This window comes from Aquarana catesbeiana, linkage group LG04, assembly GCF_042186555.1.
Source record: "Aquarana catesbeiana isolate 2022-GZ linkage group LG04, ASM4218655v1, whole genome shotgun sequence".
Lineage (NCBI taxonomy): Eukaryota > Metazoa > Chordata > Amphibia > Anura > Ranidae > Aquarana > Aquarana catesbeiana.
The window spans coordinates 308,230,968-308,253,371 of record NC_133327.1 but is presented as its reverse complement, the minus strand read 5'-3'; the positions used below and the strand labels follow the sequence as shown (position 1 = coordinate 308,253,371).

Below are 22,404 nucleotides of genomic sequence, written 5' to 3'. Positions count from 1 at the left end.
TTGGTCTTGCCCATACTGTTTCCCTGACACAAGATGGCGCTTCCGTTTTACTGTTGTGGAGGGTTGTGATTGATGTGTTTATTTAAGCGGTGCGTCGGGACGTTGCTCACATCCCGTGACCACGTCCTGTTGTGACGAAACGGCGTAGGGAGGAGGAGCTACGTCCCGACGACACCGCGATACACAGACTCGTAGGACACGAGTTTTCTTGGAGCCGGCCGGCTTTCTATTTTACATGCCTGCAATTTACGATGCTTTTGTAAGTGCAACCTTTATATTTTTTATACAATAAATCGCTGGATTTTACACTATGTGGAGCAATTTATCTTTTACATGGCAATATTTCCATAAATGCTGAGGCTATGTGGAGTGAGTCCTAGGTCCCGTACGCTGAGTGCCTGCTTAAGGATCCCTGGCTGGGGTACAGCCATCTGCCTCCTGGGTCTCCTGTAATTTAGAGACCATTTCCATCTGGTAAGAGGCAGCAATTTTTCTTGGAGGTGGAGGTTTATCTACGCACCTTATATCCTATCACAGCGAGATCCTGTTACATTACCTCACAGAGCACCTGGAGATCAGTTTTAATTTATGCATGTCAATGTAATATGGATGGACTTTATTTAATACTGCTTTTTTGAATCACGGACTTTCTTTAGTTTTTCAGTTTCTTATGTTGTTACACTATTATGGTTTAGCTCTGTGGTTACAGTTAAGCTGTATTAATGTACATATTGACACTAGAGGTACATATTGTTTACTGATTGTGACATGCAATATCTGTTTTTTTTTTTTTGTCATATACACAATTATTCTCATTTATATTTTATTCACTTAAATAGCATTTTTAATTTCTTTCATAGTGTTTGACACTTTCACTCAATGACCCACATTCAATCTCCACATTCACATCACTTTTCAGGCATTTGCCTTTCATCACTTTAGTTTTCAGCGCGACTTTTTTCTGACTTCCCTTGTTCACATATGCTTTGCTCTCTGAAGTGTGACCTGAGTTCCGATCACTCTATAGAGAGCATTTGATAGGTGCTTCAACCTTGCACTAGCATGCATTTGTGGGGCGCTTGCAGGGCAGCACCATTCGTGTTCAATGGGGGGTATAATTCCTGCTGTGGCCGCCACAGGTGTACACCCCCAGCCATTGCCTTTGCAGCTAAAGTGGGTAGAAGCCGGGGGGTAAAAGCACAGCTCAACCAAGAGATTTTATCATCTCCTAACCTCACATAAACAAGCCCTAAGGGCTCAGTGTCAGAGGTAATCTGGCCATGTGAAAAGGTGGTTTGTTCATGTGGCTAATTTGACAGGTGTGGGTGAGTGGCCCCAAACGCACAGTGTCTGTGTTTGGCGTCAAACCATACACCTGCACCCACATGCCTATCAAATTAGGATCTAAGGCTGTGTTCATATAGCTGCTTGGTCCCCATAGCAGCTCCAGCCACATAAACCACAGTTTCAAATTGTACAGGCAACCGCGCCCTTGTAAATGAGACCTCATTCACATTATTAATTCAATACAGTATTATCTTTTAAATTTAGAAGGGATTTTGTATGTTGTGTTTGTGTCCGTTAATGTTGATTTATTGATATGTATTTTTAGCGAAGGTAGGCTGTACAGGAGTACACATGCTGGAGAGATTCAAGCGTACCGGATACAGAAGGCGCCGCTAGCAAATCAATACAGGGAAAAGGGTACTCATTTAAACTAGCCAGAGCCAGAAAGTGTGAGAGAGGAACAGCAAACTCCACACACTTGCATGATACCCCATAAGGTAAAGTTGAGTAAAGTCTCTCTTAAGAGCCCTTAAATTACAAGATGGAAACTTTTAAGGGTTTAAGCTCAGCCATCACACAGAATGATTAGAAACTAACATTTGTTATTATAGCTATACATAGACAAACAGGGCAATATCATTAATTCGACTTACATGAGAAAAAGAAACTTTAAGAAAAAAATAATTGAGTATTGAATATCAAACCATCAGCCTTGAATACAGTTCACTAATATTATTTACTGCTACATGCAGTGGCAGGTACCCTATGTGATAGTCTGGTAGTGGTGGGATTCCTGATGTAGCGTCGGCTGGATCGGCTGTGTGATCCTCCTCTCACCTCCCAGTGAGTGACAGGGCTGCTGTCTGCAGCCAAGTGGCTCTCTATGTGGAACCCCCTCCCACTCCCCCCCTCCACTGGTGTCAGAGCGCTGGGCTGTGCGTGTGTGCAGCCAGCGTCTCGCTCTTCTCTGCAACAAAGGAGTGGATCTGTGTGAAACCTCCTGCTCCTACTTCACCCCCTCCCTCCTGGCAATGGACTTCAGTCAGAGAGGGAAGATCTATTTAGAAGCGGGGGAAGGACTTGCATGTAGATACCAGAGGATGCTGGTGAATGTGGCACTTAATATGGCACTGTACAATATAATTGAATGGCTGCAGAACTACATCATAAACATTTCCCTGAACAAAGAAGGAGAAACATGACTACTTTTCCCAGGCAAATGGGGAGAGAGAGGTCTTTGGGGAGAGGAGCATGAGAGGTGAAGACCAACTGTCAGGGTCTGAGCTCTACGCCAGAGGAGTCCTACAGAAAGTGAGAAAGAAAGCTGCTGCACCCTTTAACAGAGCCAAAAGACTGAGCGACTGCAAGCCTTCTGTGTGCAGGGACTTGGGGCTGTGCAGACCGATCGCTAGGGTGTCTGCTTGCATGCCAGTGGCCAAAAGACTGAGACATCAAGACTACTCTGACTGTACAGGAACCCAAAGCCAGAGGGAACCCTTGCTGAGAGCCTACAGTCTGGGAGAACCAGAGAGGGACCATAGGCGAGGGCTGGGACTACTGGAACAGATGACAGCAAAGTGCATGGGATCAAGCCTACCAGAAATGGGCTACACATCTTTAACTCTTGCCAAATACAGTTCACAGTATAGAGACTGCTCCTACCTAGCAGCCCTTCTGTCACTCATCAATCACACTCTTAAAGGGACAGTGCACCACCTACAGAGGGGCAACACTGAAAACCAGCTGCTATTGACACCAGGCACCTTTGTACTTTCGTCAACTTCCAGGTTACCCCTTATTAGGCACCGTGAATCCACCCATTAAAGGGCTGCAAACTCAGGGTGCACCTAAGATCACTATTATTTTGTTAGCCGATTCAGACTCTGCCAGTTACTGGTTACATCGGTTGAACTAGATTTACAGTGCCACAATTCAGTTAAATCCCCTGTTATAGGTCAGTGTTCACTTTACCTAGCAGTTTTGAAAGTGTTCTGTTGTTTTTTGCCAATTTACACACTGTTTAGCTGCCATAATTTAATACATTTAGTCAACCTTTTCAGTTGTTGATGGCTCATTTTCTGTGTGCTAATATAGAGCGCAGATATAATAACACTTAAGTCACACAGCGTATCTCAAGCCACAACCTTGTGTGTCAGTGGGGAAAGAGCAAGTTTACTGAGTCATGGCAGAACAGAGAACTCCTGCGGGGTAAGCACTACAGCATGTTACCAGCTCCATCAAGAACTTTAGGCAGATTCATGACAGGGTCATTTTGTGTGTGCAAGTGCACATGTGTGTAATAGCACTTGTGTGCATGCATACATGCTTTTAGGAACTTGTGAAGGTGCTGTTTTCACAGGTGTGTGGGTATGTATGGCTGAGTGGGAGCATGTGTACTTGACACATACACACACTAAACCTACTTGCTGTTATTGAAACCTGACCTCAAGAATCTGACTGCTTATCCAGCTACCCTCTCCCACTGTAGCCTCCACTGGATTTACTTACCCAGACTCAGTGAACCAGAGGGAGGTGGCATTTCAATCCTCTCCTCACGCTTCCTTCACATCCCTCTCCGTCCCTCTCCTCTTTAGAGGCTCACTGATATTGACCTTTTTCTCCAGTTTCTGCTGTGATTCATTGGCCTCCTGGACTGGTGTCAGGCTTCTTTGATGACTTCTCTGTCTGGCAACCCTCTGAAATACCCACTATAATTCTTAGTAACTTTAAAATGCCTGCTAATGCTAACACCCAAGCTAACTCTCACATTCCCAACTTAACTTAATCACAACCTTATCAGTTTCACATTCTCTATGTCCTCAGCCCCCTTTCTCTTTTACCAGCAAACAGAAACCTTAGCCACTATTCTGCTATTGATCATCACTACAACAAAATCTCACTCTTATTCTGTCCTGTGACCTGGCTACTTCTGTCTACAACAGCTTGCACTCATCCCAGACACACATTCCCTATCTACACACAGAACTAGGCTCTGTCTGCTACAAACTGGTAAATTGAAGACACCAGAAGTCCTAAATACATAGTTGTGCACTTGAGTGATTGTGGCATAAAATAAAATACCTGCAAGACTTCAGCCTATATAAATCTGACTCCTAAAATATAGTTCCTCACTCCGTACGCATTCACTGCCCAGAACATTGACAATCCTTTCAACAAGATAGATGCACTTCTTTATGAGACCTCAACTGTCCAGATATCCCCCCACTTAACATATAATGTTTACCGCCACATATCAATATTTGCATCTTCTGATTCTGCTACTACAGAGGAGATTAGCAAATTCTTCTTGGACGCCCACTTAACACACTGCCCCCTGGACCCCTTTCTCCCATAACTACTCCAGTAACCCTCCTTCACTATTATATTTTCTTTAACGCACATCTTCAATATCTCCCTCTCTACTGGAATCATCCCCTCCCCTCTAAAACATACAGTAGTTACCCCCATACTTAAAAGGCTCTCGCTGGAACCCAGCAGTCTGAAAAACCTAAGATCCATTTCTTGCTCCCATTTATCGTTTATTAACTTCTAGAATGGTCTACAACCATCTGAGCTGCCATTTTACTGACAAACAACCTTGTCGGCCCCTAAAGTCTAGATTCTGCCCGCTATACTCCACAGAAACTGTCCTACTAAAGCTCACTAACAACCTACTAACTTCTGAAACCATTGGCCTACAACTCCATACCTATACTATTTAGACCTTTCTCCTGCCTTTGATACAGTTGACCATCAGCACCTACTCAAAAAACTTCCTTGGCCTCCAAAAATCTGCTCTTGCCTGCTTCTTTTCTTACCTATCTAAGCTCTCCTTTATTGTCACCTACAACTTCATCTCCTGCTTCATACAATTCTGTCATTAAAACAAACTTTTAATATTTAATTTACTAGAAAACCCATTTGATGCATTGTAAGAGATAGACAGTCTGTCATTGCCTTTTGAGGTGGTTTATAATTGATTTGGCAGTGAAAAAGTGTCTGTCCAGGTGAAGGGCTCATAAGGTCAGGTGGGTGTGAACCCAAAAAAAGGGAATCAGGCTTCCCAGGAGACCAACATCTGCAGGAGCAGTGTGTGTTTAATGATACTAGGAGAATCTTTGAGCCCAGAACAGACAGAGGCATTTCGACCAGGTTTTCACCTGGATCCAAAGACTTAGTCTGTGCTGAAACAGACTAAGAAACTATGTAGCCCAAATAACCAACTATTATGCTATGTTGTCCAAATAGCCAACCAACCAAATAGCTGTATTTTGGTTTGTATTCTGTGTGATGCTGCAACTGCTGCGAGGGAAAATCGAATGTAAAGGTATTTGGGTGGAAAGCTCTTAAAGTGATTGTAAAGGCTCGTTTTTTTTTTTTTTTTTTAAATAACAAACATGTTATGCTTACCTCCTCTGTGCAGATGGTTTTGCACAGCGCAGCCTGGATCCTCCTTTTCTCCTGACCCCTCCCTCCTTTGAGTGCCCCTCAGCCAGCAGCTTGCTACAGGGGGCACCCAAGCCAAGTCAGAATGTGTATCCATTCAGACATGGAGCCCTGACCTCTCCCCTTGATTGGCTGACTGACTTTGACAGCCGCGGGAGCCAATGGCGCCGCTGCTCTGTCTCAGCCAATCAGGAGGAGTGTCCTGGATGTCTGAGGGTATCGTGGACATCGCTGGAGAGAGAAGGGGCTCAGGTAGGTAATTAGAGGGGGTGCTGGGGGGGGGGGCTGTTACACACAGAAGGTTTTTTATCCTAATGCATAGAATGCATTAAGACAAAAAACCTTCTGCCTTTACAACTCCTTTAAACCGCATATTTAAATTGAACACCTGGTTAAAATACACTCAGCATTTCTTTTCAAGATTCAATGAAATAAAGATGCTAAAATTGAAATTTTTGGTCAACCAAAAAAAAATGGAAAAGAATATAAAGTGTAAGGGCTTGCTCTCCCACAGGTGCAGTGAGCTGTGATAAAATGCAGCATTTTATTGCAGCTCACAAAAAGGAAGTGCATGTCACCTATACTGCTGTCTAAAGTTGACCAAAAATAGAAAAAAAAGGAACTGTGTGATGTAATAAATTGCTCATAACACCATCCTTGCCACGTCTTACTGCAGCCCAAAATTGACAGCTGCCCACACATTAAAATGGAGCATACGGCCGGTGTGAATGGGCCCTAGCAGTAGTGGATAACTGTGCTAAACAATGAGCTCCTTGAAGGTTTAAAAAATGAAAAGCACCCTAATAAAACACTAAGATTTTACTCAGTATTCAAGGAAGAAATCTTGACTTAACCTTTCTTTGAAGCTGTGGCACAACCGATACACCACCAACCAGGATCTAGTCCAAAAAAGATTAAGTGCAAGATCGCTAAATTGTTTACCATTATTGCTCTGTTTAGAGATTTACAAGGGCATACAGGAAGTACATTTTGCATGAAACCATGGAGGTTGATTTACTAAATACAAATAGGCTGTTCACTTTGCAAGGGAGATTGCAATTTGCATTAGTAATTGTGGTGAAATTTCAATTTGCAAAGAATATCCAATTGCTTGCAAGGAAAATAAAAAACAGCAATTGGATGATAGAAGTCAGCAGAGCTTCAAGTCATTCGCTAAGATCTGGAGAAAATCCCCTTGCAGAGTTAACAATCTATTTTTTATAATTCAACCCCTTGGTGTTAGTATCAGAGCTAGTCAATTAAACAGCTTGGGTCACAGCAATGACTCTTGACTTTCTTTCCCTTTCTGCTAAATATTTTTATATTTAATCAAGTCCAAATACAGTAAAGGAATTGTCCACGTTTCATCATGTTACAACCAAAAACATAAATGTATTTTATCAGGATTTTATATGATAGACCAACACAAAGTGGCACATAATTGTGAAGTGGAAGGAAAATGATAAATGTTTTTTTTTATTTTTTTACAAATAGATGTGTGAAAAGTGTGGCGTGCATTTGTATTCAGCCCCCTTTACTCTGATATCCCTAACTAAAATCTAGTGGAACCAAATGCCTTCAGAAGTCACCTAATTAGTAAATAGAGTCCACCTGTGTGTAATTTAATCTCAGTATAAATACAGCTGTTCTGTGAAGCCCTCAGAGGTTTGTTAGAGAACCTTAGTGAACAAGTAGCATTATCAAGGCCATGAGACATGCCAGACAGGTCAGGTATAAAGTTGTGGAGAAGTTTAAAGCAGGGTTAGCTTATAAAAAATTTCCCAAGCTTTGAACATCTCACGGAACACTGTTCAATCCATCATCCGAAAATGGAAAGAGAATGGCACAACTGCAAACCTACCAAGACATGGCCGTCAACCTAAACTAACAGGCCGGGCAAAGAGAGAATTATTCAGTGAAGCAGCCAAGAGGCCCATGGTAAGTCTGGAGGAGCTGCAGACTTCCACAGCTCAGGTGGAAGAATCTGTCCACAGGACAACTATTAGCCATGCACTCCACAAATCTGGACTTTATGAAAGATTGGAAAAAGAAAGCCTTTGTTTAAAGAATGCTATAAGAAGTCCTGCTTGCAGTTTGCGAGAAGCAATGCGGGGGACACAGCAAACATGTGGAAGAAGGTGCTCTGGTCAAATTAGACCAAAATTGAACTTTTTGGCCTAAAAGCAAAACGCTATGTGCGGGGGGGAAACTGTTGTGGTGATGCTTTTCTTCAACAGGGACAGGGAAGGTGGTCAGAGTTGATGGGAAGATGGATGAAGCCAAATACAGGGCAATCTTAGAAGAATACCTGTTAGAGTTTGCAAAAGACTTGAGATGGGGCAGAGGTTCACCTTCCAGCAGGACAACGACCCTAAACATACAGCCAGAGCTACAATGGAATGGTTTAGATCAAAGCATATTAATGTGTTAGAATGGCCCAGTCAAAGTCCAGACCTAAATCTAATTGAGAATCTGTGGCATTTCTGTTCACAGGCACTCTCCATTCAATCTGACAGAGCTTGAGGTATTTTGCAAAGAAGAATGGGCAAAAATGTCACTCTCTAGATGTACAAAGCTGGTTGAGACATACCCAAAAAGACTTGCAGCTGCAATTGCAGTGAACATTGGTTCTACAAAGTACTGACTCAGGGGGGCTGAATACAAATGCACGCCACATTTTTCACATATTTGTAAAAAATGTTGAAAACCATTTATCATTTTCCTTCCACTTCACAATTATGTGCCACTTTGTGTTGGTCTATCACATAAAATCCCAATAAAATATATTTATGTTTTTTGTTGTAACATGACAAAATGTAGAAAATTTCAATTATCAGTGACTGGTGAAATACAGCCCCAAAAGAAAAAGTAACCAAAGCTGGCCAATAAACTGGTCTCTTGCAACCGCATTCTCTATTTAGGACCACAACATTTTTGAAGCAACTACCAGCTTATTTCTGTTAGATCAGCAAAGAACAATAAACAATCTTAGGTAGCTTTCCATCTCACCAGACCCTTTAAGGTGAAGTAACTCTCCCAGTGTTCTTTGCTGTGACCATTCATGTTTCACAAATGTTTATACCAAAGTGCAATGGTCGGATTCATCTAAGCATGCCTTTCTGCATTAGACTAATGCATGTATCCGGTGTATTAGAGCCAATTGCTGTCTTGAATGTAACTTTCCTGAATTCAACTCAATAATTTTGGAAGAAAGGGGAATATGTGACTACTCTAATGTGTTTAGAATTGGATGTCTTTATAAGTAATTTAAGTGTAGCAAACAGGCAGCACTCACAACATGAAAGGAGATTATTCAAGTAAGTTTATAATGGATTGCCAAATATAACTATATTTGTATTGCTATTACATTGCTGATGTTATATAATGAAAGTGTGTCCTGTGACCATAAAGTTTATTTAAGTGTGATCTGTTGAAGTTGCTTTATTTGGGTTGGTTTACTACAGCTTAATTTTCATTTAGCCAGTATGCACCATTGAGTGGGTTATGACTACCTCCTGCCAATGATTGTTACCTCTGGGTATATTTGAAGTCTATGGTGCATGCAACAAAGATCTAGAATGTGGACCTTTTAATGGTATTCATCATTAAAACTTGTGCTAGCATCCAATCATAATTTCTAAATGTTCAAAACAGACTGCAAATTGAACATATTTGTATACTAGTAAATGCCTGAAGTATTCTCAGCATGGTTGTTTGGTGTCTGCACTGTGACAGGTCAAACTTCATATCCAATAAGGATACAAAGCAAGCCAATTTACAGATTATATTTCAAGATGACTGCCTTCAAAATAGTGGAGATGTATTCATACATACCTCACATATATACTCACTGATGTGATTTAACCGCTTCAATACCAGGCCAATTCTGACACTTTGCTCCTACATGTAAAAATCATCATTTTTTTGCTAGAAAATTACATAGAACCCCCAAACATTATATATGTTTTTTTTAGCAAAGACCCTAGAGAATGCAATGGCGGTTGTTGCAACTTTTTATCTCACACAGTATTTGCGCAGGAATTTTTCGAACGCGTTTTTTTTGGGAAAAAAACTGTTTTGTGTTTAAAAAAAAACAAAACAGTAAAGTTAGCCCAATGTTTTTGCATTTTGTGAAAGATGAAGTTACGCCGAGTAAATAGATACCTAACATGTCATGCTTCAAAATTGCACACGCTCGTGGAATGGCGCCAATGTTAGGTATTTAAAAATCCCCATAGGCGACGCTTTAAAATTTTTTACTGGTTACAGGTTTTGAGTTACAGAGGAGGTCTAGGGCCAATATTATTGCTCTCGCTCCAACGTTCGCGGCGATACCTCACATGTATGGTTTGAACACCGTTTTCATATGTGGGCGGGACTTACGTATGCGTTCGCTTCTGCGTGCAAGCACACGGGGACGGCGGCGCTTTAAAAAAATTTTTTTTTTTTTATTGTTAATTATTTTTTTTTTTTATTTTGACACTTTTTTGAAAAAAAAAAAAAAATTGATCACTTTTATTCCTATTACAAGGGATGTAAACATATGACGTCCTTGGTATTGAAGTGGTTAAAATAGTACTTGTTAGATAAATCTAAAGCCTCATTCACACAGACACTGTGGCCTATACAGCATGAATAAGCACATTGTTTATGCAGTTGGAGCCACCTAGAACTGTGTGTAGACAGCCTTTTTCCTTATGGAGATGAAGCAGCTCATCCTAACGTGACAGGCGTGCAGGGGTGGGAAAGTGGACCCAAATGTATAATGTCTGTCTTAGGTTTGTTCCTTTTGTATTGTAAGACATGCTATATGGTGAATAATTTCCAATAATTGCATTATTCTGATGCAAAAAAAAATCTTCAGAACATTTATTTTTAATACACACTGTGTGCGTTAGGTTTGCGCCTTCTGTATTATAAGACATAATGTACAGTGAAATAATGTCCAATAATTGAATTATTCTGGTGCAAAAAAAATCTTCAGAACAGTTTTTGGTAATGCTCACTGTATGCGTTAGGTTTGTACTTTTTGTATTTTAAGACAGAATGTGTAATAATGTCCAATATTTGCATTATTCCAATGTAAAAAAAATCTTCGGAACATTTCTTTGCACATGTCAAGAACTACTATTCCTGATAACAAACTGCAAAGCAAAAGCCTAGCTTAAAATTTTCGTCATACTGTATAGTGGACATGACCCAGATCTGATATTGGATCACCCAGATGTGGTACACTTTAAAACCTCTTGTAAAAGTAACTTCTTTTATTATATGCAAAAGTAAAGACAATATTAGTTTGATGATTATTGGATTCAGTAAATGTGTAAATTAGTTATAAGTGGTATGTTATGCAAAGCTGCCAACAATATTTATAACTGACTTGCATTCTTTCACACAGAGGAAAGTGTTCTCACCTATTAATGAGGCATTCTTTGAAAATATTCCTTGATACACTATCATGTTTTTTTTTTCAAGGCTTCCTTGACACAAAGTGGGAATCAGAAAATGATCTTACCAGTGTACAGATGTCAGGTTTTGGGAATTTGATTTTTTTGCAACCTTGAGTTGTGAAGGCAAAAAAAAAGTGCACACTGAAAGGAATGTAGGGCAGTACAAATACATGGCAATAGCTAATAATTTGAAAATTAAATATCACAACCACATTTGGTGTTAGGGATCTCAAGCGGGTGCCCAGCTGAACCTCTTCAGCATAGCTCCAGTGAACACGCAGCCCCGTCACAGCGTACAGCCTTCCATTGACCTGATTGTCTGTAGGCTGCCGTACTCGCGTATACAGCGGTACAAGCATAAACACAAGTATAGCATACAGGCGTATGCAAAAAATATAAACTTTATATTTTTTGCATATACCTGTACGATTGACCCATATTTATAATTGCGCAATTGTATAAAGTAGTACAGCAGTGCACTTCCATCCATGTTATGTCAGCATTGACATGCTGTACACTGTGCCTTGGCTGCCCAGATAGAAGAAATACTCTGGCAGTTATGCTAAACAGGTTCAGCCAGCCCATGTGCAAAAGCTCTTTGACGATCATAACTAAAGCAATAACTAAACTTCACAAATACCTGCTGTTGCGTCTAAAAATATTTGCTCAAACTATGAGATAAATATCAACAGTAAATTGCTCAAAATGTATCATTAAATTTGTGAAGGGAATTTTTCTTTAAGTAACAAACATGGTAAACCTACCTACTCTGTGCAATCCTCCTCTTCTCGGGTCCACCGTGGGAGCTCCTGGTTTCTCCCCCCTTCTGAGTGCCCCATAGCAATCCATTTGCTATTCGGTCACCCATGCGGTCTCGATCCTGAGCCACGCTCTGTGTGTCTATTGAAACCGAGAGCGTGGGTTGGCCTCACCACCTGCTCTCTCCTCACAGGCTGTGATTGACAGCAGTTGGAGCCACTAGATGCCTCCATGTCCAGTGAGGAGAGAGGGAGAAGAGAAAGCGACTGCTTTCTGGCACAGGGTGAATCGAGATTGGGCTCAGGTAACTATAAGGGGGGTGGGAGATGGGAGGAAAGTAAAAATGGAAGTTTTTGTGCCTTGAAGCAGATAATGCATTAAGGTAAGAAAACTTCTGCCTTTAGAATGACTTTAATAACTATGTCAGTAAAGCCAAACCTACTTAATCAAGGTCCACTAATTACATTTGAAATCACATGCACCAGACAGCCCACTTTTTACTGGAAAAGGGGCCGAGAATATTCAGAATTTCACAGCAATAGGGTTTTCACAAAATATTTAACTCAAAATAGTTGGTAAACCCAATACTGTATATATGTAATAATAAAGTTAACTGAAGGCTGCATTGTTTATTGCCCTCTCTTGCAGATGCTCTTATAAGAAAAGAGAAGTATTTTCAAAGTAAAAAATGTGACTGACAGTCTTGAAGACTGGCCACCCAACAATATACAGTAGAGAAAACCATGGAGGTATATCTATTATACTACACCAAACAATTATATCCTATATACCCACAGTTTTAAAACAAATCAGTACTGAACTGTTCTAAAGTGCAAGTCAACCCAAAAATATTTATATTAGTTTTGGTTATTATGGGAAAGAATTTAAAGCTGAAGTATGGTAAAAAAAATATTTCTGCAGATCTGCACAGTTAAAAAAGCATTCCTCATCTCTGCCTGCTGCAGCATTTTAAACTCTTAGCGCCGGCGCCTCCTGGCCCTTTAAAAGGTTTATGATTCCGGGAGGCAGGGCGTGGCTTAAGATCACGTGACCGCTGTGATTGGCTGTCACATGTCCGTAAATGCCCGATCACAACGAGCAATCGGGAGCTTTTAGTTAGGGGACGGTAACTGTGCTGGGTGTGTACCCAGCACAGGTGTATACACAGCAATTCACGCAAATATGCGGCCCCTCAGAGCTGATGACCAGACGTCAAGAGGCCGCATATTTGCATACGGCCAGCGCCAATAGGTTAAATCTCTTACTTTTTCTTCAGCTCACAGCCTCCAATCAGCACTGAAGGCCCAGAGCAGACATGTAGTTCTGGTTGTAATACAAATATAGGAGGTCGCTCACTCAGCAATTGTGGTTTGTGCGACATTCATTAAAAAAAACTTGCATTTTTTTCACAGAATGCAAGGTGTTCAGTGAAGGGAGGAGGTACGAATGATTGTCACAATACATCTCCACTAAATCACAGATTGTTTGAAATGCATATATCCTGTGATATATGAAAAGTAAGAGATTTAAAGAAGAAATCCAAGTATGGATATTTAATACATAGTTACATTGATCCACCTTGGTGGATCCACAATGTGAACTCTGCACTGTTAATTATAATCAAATTACATTGATAGCTAGTAAAAGCAGACAGCATTGCCCACAAAATATCCAAAAACATATATTAAACAATAATAAAGATAACAAATATGTTGCGCTATCACTTTAAATTGACAATCCAAATACAATGCACTCAAAACAAGTGTAAAAAAAGTGCAAAAGAATTTTTGTACCCTCGGATTGGAATACCATATATGTATCTCTTCTACATGACACACAAGACAACCAAAACAAAAGGGATAGCCCCATTCTCCGGACAATATTGTGGGATAGAATAGCGGGAGGTAGGCATTTTGGAGGTTATGTGTTTTTTTTTCCCTCTTTCTTATTATACCCTTCATCTCCCTCTCCCCCTTTTTCTCCTTGTATACTTAAACTCAATTGGACAGTCTCTGAACATTCTTGTCTCTGTACCACTACAGGGTTTGTAAAATTGTGCATGCATGAAGACATCACAAATCTTCCTGACGCTTTTTTAATTGACATCATCAGGGGCCAGGGCCTTTTTACTGCCTTTGCTTGTGACTAATGAAAGTGGACTTTTTCGCTACTTACTTGACTACTTATGAATGTGTACAAAAAAAAAATTTCTTTTGTACTTGTCACTTTTTCAAACATGTGTTTTGAGTTGAAGGATATATGCATTATATTTGGATTGTCAATTTAAAGTGACAGCACAACACATTTTTTTATATTTATTATGGATATACCATACCTGGTCAAGCTCCCTGGAAGCTGAAAATCACTTCTGGGTAGCTGAGCGATTGCCCTGCTACATTCTGAACACAAGAGGTCGGATGATCGGCACGGGCACCGTTCAAAGTGAAAGGGGGTTGTAGCCTTCCCTTACTGTGTTTTTTTCTGTACGTGTTGCTGTTGGAGAACTCTCCTTATGTACTGTCTGGTAAAACACTGTCAGCAGTATAGGAAGCATGGCAAAATCTTTCTAGCAGAGATAGCTCTAAAAACCCAAACAGGGTCTAACTCTTTCACGCTTTATCCAACGCTAAAATAAACTTTAAAAAAAATGTTTGACTAGACATACATTTTAAAGAAGTAAACTGCCAGAAGGCTGTAAATGAAGAAATCCAAGGGATTTCTGCATATACCGTGCTCGGTTACATTATTGTTTTTTGCTTAGACCCAGTCCCTCCTGCTCCTCCTGATTGGTCAGTAAGGCTTTTCAGCATAGTGATGGGTGAAAAATAAAGTGCGGGCATGGTGGGCCTATGAACTTACTTTAAATCTGAAGTTATTTGCATGGTAAAGTGATCTAACTATGGGAAGTCTTTTCTTGAGCTTCAGGTTATTTGCTAAGCTTCATAAAGCATTCTCTACTTCTTTAGTAAATCAACTCCTATCTATAATATATTTGCAAAGTTATATTTTAAATTGTTAAAGATGAACTCTAATCAGATATAAAAAAAGGAATAAATGCAATCATTGATACATTACAGGCATACCCCATTTTTAAATACACAATGAGACCAGAGCATGTATGTAAAACAATGCATGTAAATACATTAGCTCTATAGGAAATCTTGGTCAAATTGACATGGCACTGCTCCCAAACCATAAGTGACAGGGACACCAAACTTGGGGACCCAGGACTACGACATGGTAGCTTACCTAAGCTAGCTGGCCGACTACAAAACTGGATAGGTTGTAGTCCTGGGTCCCCTCTCGGTGCTGCCCAAGTTTCGTGTCCCTGTCACTTATGTTTCGGGAGCAGTGCCAATGTCAAGCTGACCAAGATCTCCCATAGACGCCAATGTTAAATGTTAAAAACCAGGAGCAGTGCCATGTCAAGCTGACCAAGATGTGTCCGTACTCACGAGTGTACGTAAAGTGAGTATACGTAAAGCGGGGTCAGCTTGTAGCACTGTATTTTTTGTTAAGTACAAGTCAAGGTTATACAATATCTCACCTTTTAAATACTGTCTCCCCATTGCTCCATGCATTAATTTTAGCATAAATCGGTGCGCAAATACCTTTTTTTTCATATTTTTCTATGCAGTCTAGCTCCTCTGTCTAAATGTGGAGGGCTGACAATGGGCCATCCCTCCATGAGGTCACCCATCGGTGTCCACTGTCTAGGTGTTATTAGCTGGGGAGAGAGTTATAACTCAGCAGCCACTCGTTTACACAGAGGAATCAGAGATTTGCAGTTAGTTGTATGGAAAGAAAAACCTGAAAAAAGGTATTTACATATTTGTGTAAACGTAAAAGCATTAAAGGGATACTAAAGTTATACTTACCTTCTCTATGTAGTGATTTTGCACAGAACAGCCTAGATCTTCCTTTTCTTGGGTCTCTCGCTGGCACTCTTGCCCCCCCTTATGGGGGTACCCAAGCCAAGCCACTGCTCTGTGTGTCCATTCAGACATGGAGCCACTGCCCAGCCATGCCCCCTCTCTCTTTTCATTTGCTCACTGACTTTTTACAGCAGCAGGAACCAATAGCGCCCACTGTGTGTTTCAGCCAATCAGGAGAGAGAGTCAAGGACAGCCGAGTCTCTCATGCAACAACGCTGGACCAAGATGGGGCTTAGGTAAGTATTAGTGGGGCTGAGGGGGACTTCTGCACACTGAAGGTTTTTTATCTCAATGCATAGAATGCATTAAGATACAAATCGTTCTGCCTTTAGAACCACTTTAAGTATTTGTGATTTATGATACCATGCAATGAAAAGCTAGCATTTAAAAGGTAAAGTATTATTTAAAGGTAAATATTTTCTACTTTAAATGCCAACAGCATAAGTACCTAAATATGACCTGGTGTCAGCCTTTTGCATTCCCTGTATAGCAGAACTCAGACTAGGATGGTGGAGAAGCAGCACTGCAGTGTTCAGGGGCTAACTAGGGACATGTTCATTGGAGGAGAGGCCAGAATGACAGCTCATCACTCTGGGATTACTTAACTGCAGCATACAACAATAAGGTCTCCTACGCTTTGGGAGGCAACACTAGGTAATTCTCAGAAATGGATGGACAGAAATACAAATCTTTTCGCAGGTAAAACAGCTCCCTTAAATGTATTTCATCTACATATGTATTCAGCTTTAACAACGAGCAATCAATTTAGAATTATGGGTCATATATATATAAATATGGGTATTTGTGTGTTGTTTACTAAACAAAGAGGTAATACGTTTGATCTACTGAATAAACCACTTTGTTTATAACTAATTATGTATTATGAAAAATGATTCTTCAGATATTTCTATTTGAAGAGCACTGAACTTGAAGGTATTCAAGAGTGGTTGATATTTACCTGTTGAAGATGAACTATAACGCTCTGGTTCTTCAATGATTTAATGCATAGGATGATGAGAAATAAAAAGAAAGAAATCAGCAGAGTATACATTAGACAATACATGCTACAAAAAAAGACAAATGAGAAACATAATAATAATACTATAAACTCTAAGAAAACACAAAATAATATGGCAAATTTATAAAATTTGAAAATGTACAGTAAAGGAAAACCACAACAATAACTAAAAATAAAAGATATAATGACTAAATGAACCAGACAAAGTTTGCACTTCCTTTGGTCCAAGTCTGATAGGGAAACAAATCATTTAAACACCATTAATTTCTTAGACTTCACATGCAAATGGCCATGCCGTTTGTTGCAGGTTTTAGTTGCAGTTTTCCTTTTAAACATATCAGAAAAGAAGATCAATAAACAAAGCTTTATCTGAGTTAAAATTTTAAACATTGTAATAACTGGTGCCACATTCTGGCATGTTTTTCTACACAGTAGAACAATGTTTTTTTACTAAACAAAAAACATAAGATAATTGCAATGGGCTTCAAACTTGCTGAACTACATGAAATGACACAGTTTAAGCATGAGCGTTTAAAGACAAAAGCAACATGAAAACTAAGAGCATGCCAAATAAGTAGTACAAGACATGCACATACATAAATATGGTGCTATCAACCGTTTGCTTTGTAGATGTCATCATTTTATAAAGGAACTTTACTAACTCAAATGCTCAAGCATTAAAGTGAACCTGTCACACTTGAAGAGACTACACATATTAAAGAACTAATCTTGAAGTTTAAACACATGATGCCTTTGCCAAATATTTAGCACAGGAAAATCACCAGCTTGGTGTCTTTGATTTAAATCTGATATTAAAAAATATCTGCAGCGAGACCAAATTTAGAATTATATTGTAATATTAATGCAGATACTGACAGATTTGGTAAAAAACATGCTGCTATTTTTAGTTAGTAAAAACCAGCATGTCGAAAGGCTCTTTTCTTGGTGACAGATACCCTTTAAGAAGTTATAATAATTATATTACCAGAACGTTGGTGTAGAAAATGAATTCATGCTAGTGTTGGTAACTTTGCAATTTAAACAAACTACCAGAATATAAAAATGAGTTGTCACTTCACTAAATACAAAGCTCACAGGTTTAAAAAAAATGGATTTTATAAAAAAAAAATCTGTTTATTAAGGGAACATTTTTGTATTATTGATTTGATAAAAATATAATCTTTCCTAACATTATAATTACAACATAAGCATTTTATTATGGTCAACAAAGATAGAATCGCATATTATATAATATATTCATATATATTCATATATACTCATATTATATAACAAAAGTAAAGTCAGTTTTTGGTTGTAGGTGATCTAAATAAAGATTTTGAGAATTAGAAGACTATTGTTTAGTTAATTTGCTTTCTGACTATAGGTTGAAAGAAATATGGGTATTTGCTAATGCATGGCTGGAAACTGCAGTATCCTATATTAAGTAAACATAAATTATCCTGTGCAATTTGTTTGCTAGGGAGGTGCCATTAACCTTAAATTGGAAGCCCATGCTAAAACGAAAATCCCTGCATCTATAGACATCCACAAACTAACACTGAACTATTTAGCCCTGTAAAGAAAAAATGAGTATACATACCTTTTCTGAAGCCAATCCAACCTGATCTCCAGCAGCAGTAGCTCTGCAGAGGACACGGCCGACAACGGTTGTGAAGTGAATGGAAAGTGACGTCACCCATATAGTTACTATTTGGCTTCCGCTGTCGGACATGTCCTTTGCACACGCCTACACAGCGCAGCCAAGGCTGACAGCTCAGCGTGGGATCGGGTCGGATCAGCTTCAGAAAAGGTATGTATACTCATCTTTTCTTTACAGGGCTAGATAGGTTAGTGTTAGATCATGGATGTCTATAGATGCAGGGATTTTAGCATGGACTTCCACTTTAACATTGGACTACGTATGCCAAACTAATTAGTGCTACTGAAATACAGTTATAAGTAATGTGACCTCCAAAATGTGCAAAGTTTTAGTAAAAGATTTTCACAATACTGAATTACAGCCACCAACCCAGAATACTAATAAACATATTAATGATTTTTAATGTTTATAAAACTGCATAATCTTTAGGGACCAGCACAAAAAACAGCGTCATGTCACACTATGTACCACATGTTTGTAACATCCCTATACCGCTATACCCATACCTATACATCACTCACTCTCATTATTCCACAACTACAAGCCATTTATCTGTGAGAGGATTATCACACAAAGATATGACCGACACGATCACTGCTGAACACTGGTGCCAAATATATAACTGCACTCTACTTAATGTTTACACATTTATGGTGATGAAATAAATCATGTGACTTTTTTAATATATATATATATATATATATATATATATATATATATATATATGTATAAAAAGGAAAAAGTCAATGTCCGAGCTAATTTTATGCCATGTGTGGAACTGTTAAACAGCTTATGATTGAAGCTTATCACTAAGTAATAGAAGTCTACTTTGTTGTCAGAGGTTTATTAGCTTACATGAGAACTATTAAAAATGAAACGTATCTCTTGGATCAAATAGATTCGATGAATAAAATTGTATGACTGACAACTGATTTAGTTGCTTGATCTAATATAATACACAAATCTCTTTATATTTCTCACAAAATGCCAGCTTCATGAAATGTCTTTTACAAAATTAGGACAATTCCTATATGCAATGCCCCTTAAAAGGGATTAGAATCCCTTACATGTACACAGCAACCACTATACATAAGCAATGCGATAACTGTTAACAATACTCCTATCAATGTCTACAAAGGATTACAAATGACAATTTAAAAGAAAAAAAAATAACATTAACAAAACTAATTAAAGCACAATATTGTAAGTAAAAACTTGTAAATTACTGAATTATCTTTCCTTTACCAGCACATTGAGATATTCAAATGGAAGAGCTTAGCTAAGTAGGACACAGAGCACTGCTATAGATACCACCATGCCAGCATATAAGTTGATTCATACAGATGCAGGTCTAGAGATTTCACAGCAGCAGCTAAGATGACTACTATCTGCTCAAAGAAGAGTAAAGACAATGATGTGGTTGACATTTCAGTTGACAGGAAAGAAGTGGAAAGACTTTTTATAATGTGACAAATGTTACATTTTTGTGTTTAATTCTTTTTTGGTTTATATTCTATTTTTTGGTTTATATAATATTTTTGGTTTAAATCCCCAAGAACGGTATGATTGTAGTCTTCCATGTATAGAACAATAGCAGCTCAAGACCAGTAAGCACATCACTGCTGGCATCCATTTAATAAAACGTTTATCAGTCAATCAGTTTAATTAATATGTTTTAAATGAACAAGCACAAGCAGACAGTATACACGACAAGAAAGTGCCAGCTTCCCTTTGGGTACCTGAGCTCTTCTCTAGTAGCTTTCAAAAGCGCAAAAACATTTCCTCAACCCTAACCAGTCACCAAATCAACTGCAAGTTACATAATGGAAGCTACAGCCCTGGTAGTAATGCTTCTCCTCACTGCACAGCTTGAGAATAAATTGTCGCTGAGTTTCTGAAGATGAGACCCATGTGGTTCTGATCGATAATGAGAGGATTATAACTGAGAAAAGGTAAATTTGTGCAAAATTTTAGGTAGTTTCTAAATTACTTTGCATTAACTGTACAGTGTATGTGTGTGTGTGTATATATATATATATATATATCAGTTAACCTCCCTGGCGGTATGATTATTTCGGATTTTAGGTGCTGAAAGCGGTACAATTATTTTGCATGGAAATTTGGCGTTTTATATTGTAGGTCTGTAATTCTTAACAATAACACACTTAAATCTGTCCAAACAAGAGTCTAGTAGATATCCCGGGTATGATAAAGTTTGAAACACAAAAACATAAATTATAATATAATAAATAAAAATAAATAATTAAAAAAAAAAAAAATTAATAATAAAATACATTTCCCCACGATTCACTATCGCTCAATTCTGCAAGTGTTCTAATTTACTATCGCTGTTTTCTAGCTGGTCTAAAGCCAATTTTGATGTAAAGGGACACTTTTTGGTTGCTATGGACAATCTCCAGTTTCCAGGCAGAAAGAACAGTATATATAACATAAAACTGCATGCAGGGCATAGGACAAAGCACTGGGGACAAAAGGGATGTGAAATAATTTCATACAGTACTGTAATCTGTAAGATTACAGTACTGTATGTGTTATGATTTTACAATTTTTTGAATTTGCCGCCAGGCTCCACCCCCGTGCGTCGCGCCGCTCGCAGGGAACGGAGCCTGGCACGGAGAGGCTTCGGAGGAGGACGGAGCCCGCAGACACAGCGGGGGACATCGCAGGATCCCGGGGACAAGATAAGTAAAGCCACACCAGGATCCTGCGATGTAATCCCGAGTGTGGCTTGGGGTTACCGGTAATGGTCCTGAATTTTAACCCCGAGCCACATTCGGGAAAACCGCCAGGGAGGTTAAGATGTTTTCAACATCATTACAATCAAACCATTTTGTTAACTGTTCTTCTGTTCTTGAGAAAAAAAAAATTCCCGGAAAATATTTGAAAATTAAAAGATTGCACTCATCTAACATAAACAAACAAGACATAATGTAATTTTTAAATAGAATATTCCAAGACTGGGCATTTTTCATGTTAGATGGTTCCAACAGTAAGCCCATTGTTTTCAACAAACTATTTTCAGAGCAGCACAGCAAAAGTAAACCATACTGTCACTTAGTGGAACTAGAAGAACCCAAACAACTGCATTTAAAGCAATACATCAGTATTCACATTCAAACTCCTTCCAGAATAAGACTGCCAGTGTTTATCTGCTCAAATATATATGCACTCTAGACTTTTTTTTCTATTTTTTAAAATCTTAAAATGTAGCACTATATAATATGAACATATTAATATAGATTTTTAAAGTTAACATTATAGCCCTAAAAAATACATATCTAATCATTTAAAATGCGCAGCAATGTAAAAACCTGCAGCCAATAGTATTATACAAAAAATTATGTCTTGAGTTTAATAGGCAATACACAACTTATATTTATTTTCCTAGTAATTTGATAGCCTAACAAGGGTTGAAGACGTCAAAATGCAGACATTTTTTCAACTGTTTAAAGATTTTTTAAAATAAAACACTTAGATATATATACAATTTTTACTTACTTTAAAATTGGATAATAGGTTCCCTTACATCCTACTAAATATCTTTGTTTACTTCAATATTTTTAGCAGCCACAATGTACTCATTATAGGCACATAGAAATTCTAAAATGCATGCTTTGTGCAACGTTCTGCAATTAGAAAATATTCGTGCTTTGCTTCTGTGTTCATATATCATGGCCCTACTCCTAAGCTCTCATTAAAGAGAAAATAGTTATTTGTTTATTTATCTCACCCAAAATTAATACACCTGAGAGGTATCACATAAACACTTTTTTTCCTACAGTCAGATGATCCTTTAAGAATCAAATTCACATCACAAAAAGAGTTGGA

At 38.7% G+C, this 22,404-nt stretch overlaps 1 protein-coding gene across 25 annotated transcripts in view; it reads right to left on the bottom strand.

Moving 5' to 3' along the window:
- RIMS1 (regulating synaptic membrane exocytosis 1) overlaps positions 1-22,404 on the bottom strand; it is a 641,584-nt gene that overhangs the window by 269,775 nt on the left and 349,405 nt on the right. For 12 of the 25 annotated variants that reach the window (XM_073626766.1, XM_073626769.1, XM_073626777.1 and 9 more), the window contains one exon: positions 16,836-16,865. The exons of the other annotated variants lie outside the window; for them this stretch is intronic. In XM_073626766.1, the coding sequence (XP_073482867.1) occupies positions 16,836-16,865 (30 nt within the window). The remainder of the gene's footprint in view (positions 1-16,835; positions 16,866-22,404) is intronic. 25 annotated transcript variants of the gene reach the window in all.